The sequence below is a fragment of the Oncorhynchus gorbuscha genome, unplaced genomic scaffold (genome assembly GCF_021184085.1).
Source record: "Oncorhynchus gorbuscha isolate QuinsamMale2020 ecotype Even-year unplaced genomic scaffold, OgorEven_v1.0 Un_scaffold_3133, whole genome shotgun sequence".
Taxonomy (NCBI): Eukaryota; Metazoa; Chordata; class Actinopteri; order Salmoniformes; family Salmonidae; genus Oncorhynchus; species Oncorhynchus gorbuscha.
The window spans coordinates 18,035-30,660 of NW_025747467.1; the positions used below are offsets into that span (position 1 = coordinate 18,035).

At 39.3% G+C, this 12,626-nt stretch overlaps 1 protein-coding gene across 1 annotated transcript; it reads right to left on the reverse strand.

The window, feature by feature from the left end:
* Nucleotides 1-3,612: 3,612 nt before the first annotated feature.
* LOC124027357 (zinc finger protein 428-like) lies at nucleotides 3,613-9,208 on the reverse strand. The gene is made up of 4 exons (XM_046339805.1): nucleotides 8,836-9,208; nucleotides 8,199-8,296; nucleotides 7,724-7,832; nucleotides 3,613-3,728 (listed from the first exon to the last, which is right to left on the reverse strand). The coding sequence occupies exons 1-4, from the start codon at nucleotides 9,071-9,073 to the stop codon at nucleotides 3,613-3,615; spliced, it is 561 nt and encodes a 186-aa protein (XP_046195761.1). The 5' UTR covers nucleotides 9,074-9,208.
* Between the last annotated feature and the right edge of the window lie 3,418 nt (nucleotides 9,209-12,626).

Consider the following 12,626-nt stretch of genomic DNA (forward strand, 5'->3'; position numbering starts at 1 on the left):
TACCTAGGATAAGTAATCCCTCTCACCCCCCCCCCTTTAAGATTTAGATGCACTATTGTAAAGTGACTGTTCCACTCGATGTCATAAGGTGAATGCACCAATTTGTAAGTCGCTCTGGATAAGAGCGTCTGCTAAATGACTTAAATGTAAATATGTTGTAGATATGTGGTAGTAGAGTAGGGGCCTGAGGGCACACACTTAATATGTTGTAGATATGTTGTAGATATGTGGTAGTAGAGTAGGGGCCTGAGGGCACACACTTAATGTGTTGTAGATATGTGGTAGTAGAGTAGAGGCCTGAGGACAAACTTAATATGTTGTAGATATGTGGTAGTAGAGTAGGGGCCTGAGGGCACACACTTAATATGTTGTAGATATGTGGTAGTAGAGTAGGGGCCTGAGGACACACACTTAATATGTTGTAGATATGCCTTAGTTTAGGGAGGAATCCATCATAAATACAAACACAAAGACTTGCGCCACTTACTTACTTAAATAATCGTTGACACTTTGCAATAATGTTACTGGAATTAAAGTCCTACATGTTTTATTACCCAATTAAATTAAACACGGTCCACTCCTAACAATTTGTAAGACTCTTTTTTTTGTGCATAAAAAAATGGACAGAGACCAGTCTGGAAATCAATCAGCAGCGTTTATTCTCCAGAACTGAACATGAAACATTATACAACGGGTTATAAACTGAAAATGACGTCTATAGTCTAGTCTTCTGTTCCAAACCTTCCCCATCCGTCTCCCACCAATTTAGTCTCTTCTCCACACCGGTACAAAGGCTGAGGGAACACACTTATAGTTCTCATTATATTTACACACATTACATCCGTCTCCCACCAATATTAGATCATTTAGTAACACCTGAGCCAAGGTCTGCCTGTGTAGATCAGCATTCTAGCCAGTATGACGATTGTTCATTCATTTCTACCAGTCATTGTTCTAATTCTTGATTATATTTACACACATTATATTCAGTACTGGGATTAAAAGACAATTCATACATATACAGCAACAGAATTAGTATTCTGATTAGTACATATACAGTAACATAATAGTATTCTGATTAGTACATATACAGTAACATAATAGTATTCTGATTAGTCAGTCCTGATTGAAATGTATACAGAATTAGTATTCTGATTAGTCAGTCCTGATTGAAATGTAGACATAATTAGTATTCTGATTAGTACATATACAGTAACATAATTAGTATTCTGATTAGTCAGTCCTTCTGTAGCTGATTGAAATGTATACAGTTGGTAGAGCATTCTGATTAGGAACACACTTAATGTAACAGAATTAGTATATTGTAACGCCAGGGTAGTGGGTTCTGATCCCGGGACCACCCATACGTAGAATGTAACACAATGACTGTAAGTCGCTTAATGGAGTAAAAGCATATCTGCTAAATGGCATATATTATTATTATTATATTATTATTATTACATAATTAGTTGTATTCTGATTAGTCTGAGTCACTGATTGAAATGTATACAGAACAGAATTAGTATTCTGATTAGTACATATACAGTAACATAATAGTATTCTGATTAGTCAGTCCTGATTAATGTATTCTGTTGTAAATGTTAGTATTCATTAATCCTGTTGAAATGTGATTAGTATTCTGATATACAGTAACATAACAGTATTCTGATTGGTCAGTCCTGATTGAAATGTATACAGAATTAGTATTCTGATTAGTACATATACATGTAACATAATTCTGATTAGTCATTCTGATTGGTCAGATTAGTACCATCCTGATTGAAATGTATACAGAATTAGTATTCTGATTGGTCAGTACAAAGGCTGATAGTTCTCAAGAAATGTATTACAGAATTAGGTTCCTGATTAGTCATTCTGATTGAAATGTATCAGATTCCTGATTGTTCTAATGTATATTTACACAGATTATATTCTGAATTAGATTAGTCAGTCATATACAGTAACAGAATTAGTATTCTGATTAGTCAGTCATGATTGAAATGTAACAGAATTAGTATTCTGATTAGTACATATACAGTATTGGTCAGTCATATACAGTAACATAATAGTATATTCTGATTAGTCAGTAACATGTATTGATTATCAGTCCTATTGACAGAATTAGTATTCTGATTAGTACATATTGACAGTAACATAATTAGTATTCTGATTGGTCAGTCCTGATTGAAATGTATACAGAATTAGTATTCTGATTAGTACATATACAGTAACATAATAGTATTCTGATTGAGTCCTGATTGAAATGTAGACAGTAATTAGTATTCTGATTGAAATGTCAGTCCCTGATTGAAATGTATACAGACAGAATTCTGATTAGTATTCTGATTGATTGTCAGTCCTGATTGAAATGTATATATACAGTAACATAATAGTATTCTGATTAGTCAGTCCTGATTGAAATGTATACAGTAATTAGTATTCTGATTCTGATTAGTCAGTCCTGATTGAAATGTAGACAGAATTAGTCATTATTGATTTTAAAAAATCCCTTAACAAATAGAAAATCATATGATGAACAACAGAGGGTTTATACTTATCAAATCAATCAAAGCTCATCAAAACCAAATAGACCATTTTAAATATTTAATCTGATATTTAGACACGATCATGTCTCTAAATGAAACAACAACAAAAGTAAAAACCGTTTTTTCTGGTTTCATACAATTTGATTTCACGTGGCATGAAACAAGAACACAAATGATCAGTCAGAAACACAAGTCAGAACACAGCCTCTCTATTCTCTCATGTGATTTCAGGTCCTCTAACTGGGAAAATGTCTTTCCACACTGAGAGCAGTGGTATGTCTTCTCCTCCTGTGTATGTATTCTTTCATGCTTATTCAGCTGCCTTAACCAATTAAATCTTTTTCCACACTGGGAGCAGTGGTAGGTCTTATCCCCTCCTGTGTGTTTCCTGTCATGCATAATCAGGGCTTCTAACTGGGTAAACAACTTTCCACACGAGGAACATTGGTACTTTTCCTTTTTGTATGTGTGTATATGCTCATGGAATTTCAGAGTTCTTAAACTCAGAAAACTCTTTCCACAATGTGAACATGTGCTAGAGTTCTCTCCAGAGTGCATTTGCATGTGATCTTTGAGGTCCCTTAACTGCCTAAAACTCATTCCACACTGGGAACAGTGGTAAGGCTTTTCTCCTGTGTGTATTCTCTCGTGTAATTTCAGATATTCCGATCCTCTAAAACTCTTTCCACAGTAGGAACAGTGGTAAGGCTTCTCACCTGTGTGTATGCTCTCATGCCTTTTCAAGGTTTTTAACTCTGAAAAAGCAATTCCACATTTGGAGCAGTGATAAGGCTTCTCTCCAGAGTGTATTCGCTTATGACTTTTCAGACTCCCTAACTGAGTAAAACTCTTTCCACACTGGGAACAGTGGTGGCGCTTTTCTCCTGTATGTATTCTCTTATGATCTTTCAGGTCCCTTGACTGGTTAAAACTCTTTCCACACTGGGAGCAGTGGTATGGCTTTTCTCCTGGATGTATTCTCTTGTGCTTTTTCAGGGACCCCATCTCAGTAAAACTCTTTCCACACTGGGAGCAGTGGTAAGGTTTATCACCTGTGTGTGTCCTCTCATGTCTTTTCATGGTCCCCTAACTGGGTAAAACTCTTTGCACACTGGGAGCAGTGGTATGGTCTTGCTGGTTTGGACATTTCTTCCTCTGGTTCCTCAGAGTCTGGTCTTTCTCCTGCCAAAAACAAACAAAGTGTTTATTTAATCATAGAGACATGAATGAAACTTCCACATGATTCCACATATTTATTCCACATTTTAATCCAAATCAGATCCATTTTACAGTGTGGCTTTAGAGGAATACAGAGAGATTCTGGTAACTAGCATTAGCTCAATGACTGGAAGTCTACAGGTACAGTAGCATATGCTAAGGTACCTGTATTCCCAATCTGGCCCTCATACCATCACGGTCACCTAATCATCCCCAGTCTACAATTGGCACATTCATCCCCCATCCTCTCCCCTGAAACTATTCCCATTTCGTTGGTTTAAATGAGAATGTGTTCTCAGTCAACTTACCTGGTAAAATAATGGTTAAATGAAATAAGGGCTAAATAAAATAAGGGCTAAATAAAATAAGGGCTAAATAAAATAAGGGCTAAATAAAATAAAAATAAAATAAGGGCTAAATAAAATAGGGGTTAAATAAAATAACGGCTAAATAAAATAATGGTTAAATAAAAGAGGGAAAAAGAAAGACATCCAGTCATTTAACTAACACTAGTTATTATTGGCTCACAAAACAACCTCTTCAGTTCCTTCCTGCTGCACACAGACACCATAACAATGGTATCCAGGACAACAGAAAATCAGAATCTCACGGTGTTCCGACATTAAATAACAACACATTCAATGTAGAACTTCACTAGAATGTCCATACAGGGGGATTCCTCACTACGTGTCATCCTTCTACAGTAGAATGTCCATACAGGGGGATTCCTCACTACGTGTCATCCATCTACAGTAGAATGGATTCCACTACAGTCATCCTTCTACAGTAGAATGGATTCCTCACTACGTGTCATCCTTCTACAGTAGAATGTCCATACAGGGGGATTCCTCACTATGTGTGCATCCTTCTACAGTAGAATGTCCATACAGGGGGATTCCTCACTACGTGTCATCCTTCTACAGTAGAATGTCCATACAGGGGGATTCCTCACTACGTGTCATCCTTCTACAGTAGAATGTCCATACAGGGGATTCCTCACTACGTGTCATCCTTCTACAGTAGAATGTCCATACAGGGGGATTCCTCACTACGTGTCATCCTTCTACAGTAGAATGTCCATACAGGGGGATTCCTCACTACGTGTCATCCTTCTACAGTAGAATGTCCATACAGGGAATGGATTCCTCACTACGTGTCATCCTTCTACAGTAGAATGTCCATACAGGGGGATTCCTCACTATGTGTCATCCTTCTACAGTAGAATGTCCATACAGGGGGATTCCTCACTACGTGTCATCCAGTAAGCAGTAGCAGTACAGCAATTTAACACCACCAGTTAGTCCAGTAGAATGTCCATTACCTACAGCTATTTAACACCACCAGTTATCCTTCTAGCAGTAAGGGTACATTACATACAGCTATTTAACACCACCAGTTAGTCCTTCTAGCAGTAGAATGTACATACAGCTATTTAACACCACCAGTTAGTCCTAGCAGTAGAATGTCCATACAGCTATTTAACACCACCAGTTAGTCCTAGCAGTAGAATGTACATTACATTACATACAGCTATTTAATACCACCAGTTAGTCCTAGCAGTTCCTCAAGGGTACATTACATACAGCTATTTAATGTCCACCAGTTAGTCCTAGCAGTAAGGGTACATTACATTACATACAGCTATTTAACACCACCAGTTAGTCCTAGCAGTAAGGGTACATTACATACAGCTATTTAACACCACCAGTTAGTCCTAGCAGTAAGGGTACATTACATTACATACAGCTATTTAACACCACCAGTTAGTCCTAGCAGTAAGGGTACATTACATTACATACAGCTATTTAACACCACCAGTTAGTCCAGCAGTAAGGGTACATTACATTACATACAGCTATTTAATACCACCAGTTAGTCCTAGCAGTAAGGGTACATTACATTACATACAGCTATTTAATACCACCAGTTAGTCCTAGCAGTAAGGGTACATTACATACAGCTATTTAATACCACCAGTTAGTCCTAGCAGTAAGGGTACATTACATTACATACAGCTATTTAACACCACCAGTTAGTCCTAGCAGTAAGGGTACATTACATACAGCTATTTAACACCACCAGTTAGTCCTAGCAGTAAGGGTACATTACATACAGCTATTTAATACCACCAGTTAGTCCTAGCAGTAAGGGTACATTACATTACATACAGCTATTTAACACCACCAGTTAGTCCTAGCAGTAAGGGTACATTACATACAGCTATTTAACACCACCAGTTAGTCCTAGCAGTAAGGGTACATTACATACAGCTATTTAATACCACCAGTTAGTCCTAGCAGTAAGGGTACATTACATTACATACAGCTATTTAACACCACCAGTTAGTCCTAGCAGTAAGGGTACATTACATACAGCTATTTAACACCACCAGTTAGTCCTAGCAGTAAGGGTACATTACATACAGCTATTTAACACCACCAGTTAGTCCTAGCAGTAAGGGTACATTACATTACATACAGCTATTTAACACCACCAGTTAGTCCTAGCAGTAAGGGTACATTACATACAGCTATTTAACACCACCAGTTAGTCCTAGCAGTAAGGGTACATTACATACAGCTATTTAACACCACCAGTTAGTCCTAGCAGTAAGGGTACATTACATTACATACAGCTATTTAACACCACCAGTTAGTCCTAGCAGTAAGGGTACATTACATTACATACAGCTATTTAACACCACCAGTTAGTCCTAGCAGTAAGGGTACATTACATACAGCTATTTAACACCACCAGTTAGTCCAGCAGTAAGGGTACATTACATTACATACAGCTATTTAACACCACCAGTTAGTCCTAGCAGTAAGGGTACATTACATACAGCTATTTAACACCACCAGTTAGTCCTAGCAGTAAGGGTACATTACATACAGCTATTTAACACCACCAGTTAGTCCTAGCAGTAAGGGTACATTACATTACATACAGCTATTTAACACCACCAGTTAGTCCTAGCAGTAAGGGTACATTACATTACATACAGCTATTTAACACCACCAGTTAGTCCTAGCAGTAAGGGTACATTACATTACATACAGCTATTTAACACCACCAGTTAGTCCTAGCAGTAAGGGTACATTACATACAGCTATTTAACACCACCAGTTAGTCCAGCAGTAAGGGTACATTACATACAGCTATTTAACACCACCAGTTAGTCTAGCAGTAAGGGTACATTACATTACATACAGCTATTTAACACCACCAGTTAGTCCTAGCAGTAAGGGTACATTACATTACATACAGCTATTTAACACCACCAGTTAGTCCTGCAGTAAGGGTACATTACATTACATACAGCTATTTAACACCACCAGTTAGTCCTAGCAGTAAGGGTACATTACATACAGCTATTTGTGGGTCATTTCAATTCCAAAGTAAAGGAGAATCAGCTGAAATCTCACCACCAGTTAGTCCTATTGGAATTTCAGTAAATAACATTTAGTTTTGTTCAACTGTAAACCAAGACATATAACACCACCAAAATTATTTTAATATGAAATGTTTTGGAAGATTTTATTTGACCTTTATGTAATAAGTCTGTTAAGAACAAATGTATTTACAATGACAGAACTATCTTGAGTTTAGCTTGTATGTTCTACAGTCTAGTAAAGATAGGGGGGTTGACTGGGACAGACAATGTAACATCCATAATGTTTCTTGAAACTTTCTCTCTAAAGCGAACTTTCATCAAGGTTTTATATGGTCTATTGGTTTCTCTCTTTTCATTGGCAGAATCCTTTTTCAGTGTTATGATATTCATAACATCCATATCCACCAGTCTATCTTCCTGTCAACTAACAGAACTCTGCTGGTTGTCCTGGTAACAGATACCAGTCTATCTTCCTGTCAACTAACAGAACTCTGCTGGTTGTCCTGGTAACAGATACCAGTGGGCAGATCTATTGTATTTGTTCAAACTAAACTAAATCACTTACTTTGATGTGTCAAAACTGATCCTTTCTTCTTCTTCTCCTCTCGCAGTAAGGTGCTACTGGGAGAGGAATGACACGGGGACTCCGGGAGGGAGGAAGGGCTAGCGTTGTCCTGGTAACCATAAAGAGGGGACACAAACACATACCATTATGGATGCTGATGTCACTGTTGTCATAAGTGAAATCCATCCCCAGAAACCCAGCCCAGACCCAGATGAGACCAGACCAAGCTGTATGCTAGACCAGACCAAGCTGTATGCTAGACCAGACCAAGCTGTATGCTAGACCAGACCAAGCTGTATGCTAGACCAGACCAAGCTGTATGCTAGACCAGACCAAGCTGTATGCTAGACCAGACCAAGCTGTATGCTAGACCAGACCAAGCTGTATGCTAGACCAGACCAAGCTGTATGCTAGACCAGACCAAGCTGTATGCTAGACCAGACCAAGCTGTATGCTAGACCAAACCAAGCTGTACCATCTGGTGTTCTGATCTGGAGAGACTCTTCTCTGCCTCGTCAGCATCAGGATGTTGTTGAGGCTCCCCAGAGGATCCACCATAGTCATGTCTGTCTCCTGTGTGAACGAGAACATCAAACAGATGGTAAACATATGATCTACTATTGCAATCAGAGTCTTACAAGAGGCATGAATATATCTAAACAGGGCCCAAATGTCCACTTTCATCATGATGCACTTTAATTTACTATGCAAATGTAAAAGGGTCGTTCCACTAAATGGGTGCATTTTTCGTCCACTTCGATATTTTAAGTATGAATTACGCACCAATATTGAATTTTAAAAGCCTGTTATATTAGATGAGGTGCACTTTAATGTAGACCACATGGAGAATTAAATACATCTCATTTAAAAGTCCCATTAGCAGGGGCAGAACGACCGAGTTTCACCTTGTCCGCGCAGGGATTTGAGTTGCAACGCTCTAACCACTAGGCTACCTGCCACCCCGATATGTGACACTGACAGATTGCCTCTTCAACAATTCCTACAGTACTGAACAACATATTCAAGTGTAGAACTTCAGTATAATGCCCCTTAAAACCACACATTTGTTCAACAACTGCAGTTTGTGTCCCTATTTTTAAGACGATACTCACTGGTGTTAACAGGATCTTCAGTCTCCTCCTCATCCTCCTCTTTAATTGAGAAAGCCTCCTCTTCCTCTTTTACTCCAAAAGGTTCTTTCTCTTCTTTCACTGTAATATCCACCTCTTCTTCTTCTAATGTGACAGTCTCCTCTTCTTCATTTTTTATTCTTAAAGCTTCTTCCTCTTCTTCTTTTACGATGATGTTCAGCCCTAGAGCTTCTTTCTCCGAATAGCTTAGTGAGCACATGGTCGCGATGTTAGCAAGCTAGATAGTTAGCATTAGCGTTTAGCCTAGTGCAGTAACGTTAACAATTGAACAAATTAGCCAATTTAATTTAACAAGCAAATAACTTCTTTTTTTCAACTAGTCAATACGTAAAACAGAATGATGTTTAGAAACACTGACATTAATATAAACAAGACTGGTTTAATGTGCGCTACCGAAGTGGTTGAATCAGTAGTGTTTTACTGCCGTTGAAGCTTTCCGTCCACTAGATTATACGTCACGCAAGAAACATCACCTGAAATCCTTCCATCGCCATCTGCTGACTGGAGTGGGTAACGCAGATTGGTAAAATCTCCATTCCATAATTTATTCTGGCGAACAATGTCATAAGAAGTCATTTAAAAACAACCAGATGTTGTGTTCTCTTTTACTTCATACAGCTAATACTTTCCTCCAGGGCGGACCTTCCCATTAGGCAACAAATTGTCGATGGCCACATAAAAAAAAATATAAAAAATAGGGCCAAGACACATGGCTAACAACACATAATTGGGGTGGCTGGTAGCCTCGTGGTTAGAGCATTGGCCTAGTAACCGAATCCCTGAGCTGACAAGGTAAAAATGTGTCATTCTGCCCCTGAACAGGCAGTTAACCCACTGTTCCTAGGCTGTCAATGAAAATAATAGTTTATGCTTAACTGACTTGCCTAGTTAAAGGTAAAGTAATTCTGCCCAAAAACAATGAAAACGTCTCTCTCTCTTTAGGTGAGTGTTGGTGCCCACTTTGAAAAAGGCAACATGGACAGATAGGACTCTACCTGTGTCGAGCACATGCCCCTTTACCCTTCCTGTCTCTAAAGTGCCTCTCTATTGGTCCAGCGTCGTTCGTGGTTAGGGGAAGGTTTGGCCCAGTGTGGTTAGGGGAGGGTTTGGCCCAGCGTGGTTAGCGGAGGGTTTGGCCCAGCGTGGTTAGGGGAGGGTTTGGCCCAGCGTGGTTAGGGGAGGGTTTGGCCCAGTGTGGTTAGGGGAGGGTTTGGCCCAGCGTGGTTAGGGGAGGGTTTGGCCCAGCGTGGTTAGGGGAGGGTTTGGCCGGCACGTCCTTGTCCCATCGCGCTCTAGTAACTCCTTGTGGCGGGTCGGGCCAATGCACGCTGACTTCTGTCGCCAGCTGTACGCGTTTCCTCCGACACATTGGGAGAGCTGGCTTCCGGGTTAAGCGAGCAGTTTGTCAAGAAGCAGTGTGGCTTGGCGGGGTCGTGTTTCGGAGGACGCAAGACTATCGACCTTAACCTCTTCTGAGTCCATATGGGAGTGGCAGCGTTGGGACAAGACTGTAACTACCAATTGTAGAGAAAAAGGGGCCTTTGTAGCAAAAGATCAGTGTTGTTAAACTCTGGATGTCTTGATGTCATTGTATGTTTTTAAACTGTGGGCGTCAGTGGGCGTGGCCTGAAATATTTATTTATACTTTTTTATGTAACATTTATTTAACTAGGGAAGTCAGTTAAGAACAAATTCTTATTTACAATGACAGCCTACTGGGAAACAGTGGGTTAACTGCCTTGTTCAGGGGAAAAACAAGTCGCCTGGATTGACTTGAGATGGTGCCTGTTTTAGTGGTTCCATTCTCCATCAGTAGAACAGCTATCCACTAGGGTGAAGATCTCAGGTCTTTCCTTGATTTCCCAGCATCCTCTCTTTCAATCTCCTCTGGTCATATAGGAGGATAAGATAATCTCAGATCTCCTCCAATGAGTTTTGGAGGGGGGGAGGACACAAGGAATCAAGAAAAGACTTTAGGGTGGTAGGTAGTCTAGTGTTGGGCCAGTAACTGAAAGGTCGATGGTTTGAATCCCCCAGCCGACTAGCTGATAAATCTATCGATGTGCTCCTTGAGCAAGGAACTTAACCCCCAATTGCTCCTGTAAGTCGCCCTGGATAAGAGCGTCTGCTTAATGACTCAAATGTACACATTTCACCAGAACAAGTAATCAGTTTCATAGTCCTTTATCTTGATGAATAGTTACACATTTACTCAATAAAAAACAAATAAAAGATGTTTCAAAGTTCAAAGAATCAATTCTCTGTTAAATTAAATTTTGAAATGTCCAAATTATGAGATTTTTTGAGCGAATAGTTTGTATCCAATCAAAGTTTATAATCAAAACAAAATAGAAAATGCATTTGATCAAATGTGAACATGCCTCAAGATGAAAAATAGAAAAACACATTTAGGCCTATTTGTGAGTATGATTTTATATACAGTGCCTTGCGAAAGTATTCGGCCCCCTTGAACTTTGCGACCTTTTGCCACATTTCAGGCTTTAAACATAAAGATATAAAACTGTATTTTTTGTGAAGAATCAACAACAAGTGGGACACAATCATGAAGTGGAACGACATTTATTGGATATTTCAAACTTTTTAACAAATCAAAAACTGAAAAATTCAGCCCCTTAAATTAATACTTTGTAGCGCCACCTTTTGCTGCGATTACAGCTGTAAGTCGCTTGGGGTATGTCTCTATCAGTTTTGCACATCAGGAGACTGAAATGTTTTCCCATTTCTCCTTGCAAAACAGCTCGAGCTCAGTGAGGTTGGAAGGAGAGCATTTGTGAACAGCAGTTTTCAATTCTTTCCACAGATTCTCGATTGGATTCAGGTCTGGACTTTGACTTGGCCATTCTAACACCTGGATATGTTTATTTTTGAACCATTCCATTGTAGATTTTGCTTTATGTTTTGGATCATTGTCTTGTTGGAAGACAAATCTCCGTCCCAGTCTCAGGTCTTTTGCAGACTCCATCAGGGTTTCTTCCAGAATGGTCCTGTATTTGGCTCCATCCATCTTCCCATCAATTTTAACCATCTTCTCTGTCACTGCTGAAGAAAAGCAGGCCCAAACCATGATGCTGCCACCACCATGTTTGACAGTGGGGATGGTGTGTTCAGGGTGATGAGCTGTGTTGCTTTTACGCCAAACATAACATTACTATTAGAATGAAAGGCTGGGCATCTGGTGAAGGTCAACAACATGATATATTACTATTAGAATGAAAGGCTGGGCATCTGGTGAAGGTCAACAACACGATATATTACTATTAGAATGAAAGGCTGGGCATCTGGTGAAGGTCAACAACATGATATATTACTATTAGAATGAAAGGCTGGGCATCTGGTGAAGGTCAACAACATGATATATTACTATTAGAATGAAAGGCTGGACATCTGGTGAAGGTCAACAACATGATATATTACTATTAGAATGAAACGCTGGGCATCTGGTGAAGGTCAACAACATGATATATTACTATTAGAATGAAAGGCTGGGCATCTGGTGAAGGTCAACAACATGATATATTACTATTAGAATGAAAGGCTGGGCATCTGGTGAAGGTCAACAACATGATATATTACTATTAGAATGAAAGGCTGGGCATCTGGTGAAAGGTCAACAACATGATATATTACTATTAGAATGAAAGGCTGGGCATCTGGTGAAGGTCAACAACATGATATATTACTATTAGAATGAAAGCTGGGCATCTGGTGAAGGTCAACAACATGATATATTA

Bases quoted from the DNA above. Each gene is read 5' to 3' on its own strand.
- LOC124027357 (XM_046339805.1), bottom strand. From the start codon at position 9,073: ATGTGCTCACTAAGCTATTCGGAGAAAGAAGCTCTAGGGCTGAACATC. The intron at 8,297-8,835 runs GTGAGTATCGTC...TCGTTCACACAG, and splicing joins TGAAGATCCTGTTAACACCA to GAGACAGACATGACTATGGT. The intron at 3,729-7,723 runs GTAAGTGATTTA...TGTTTTTGGCAG, and splicing joins ATCAGTTTTGACACATCAAA to GAGAAAGACCAGACTCTGAG.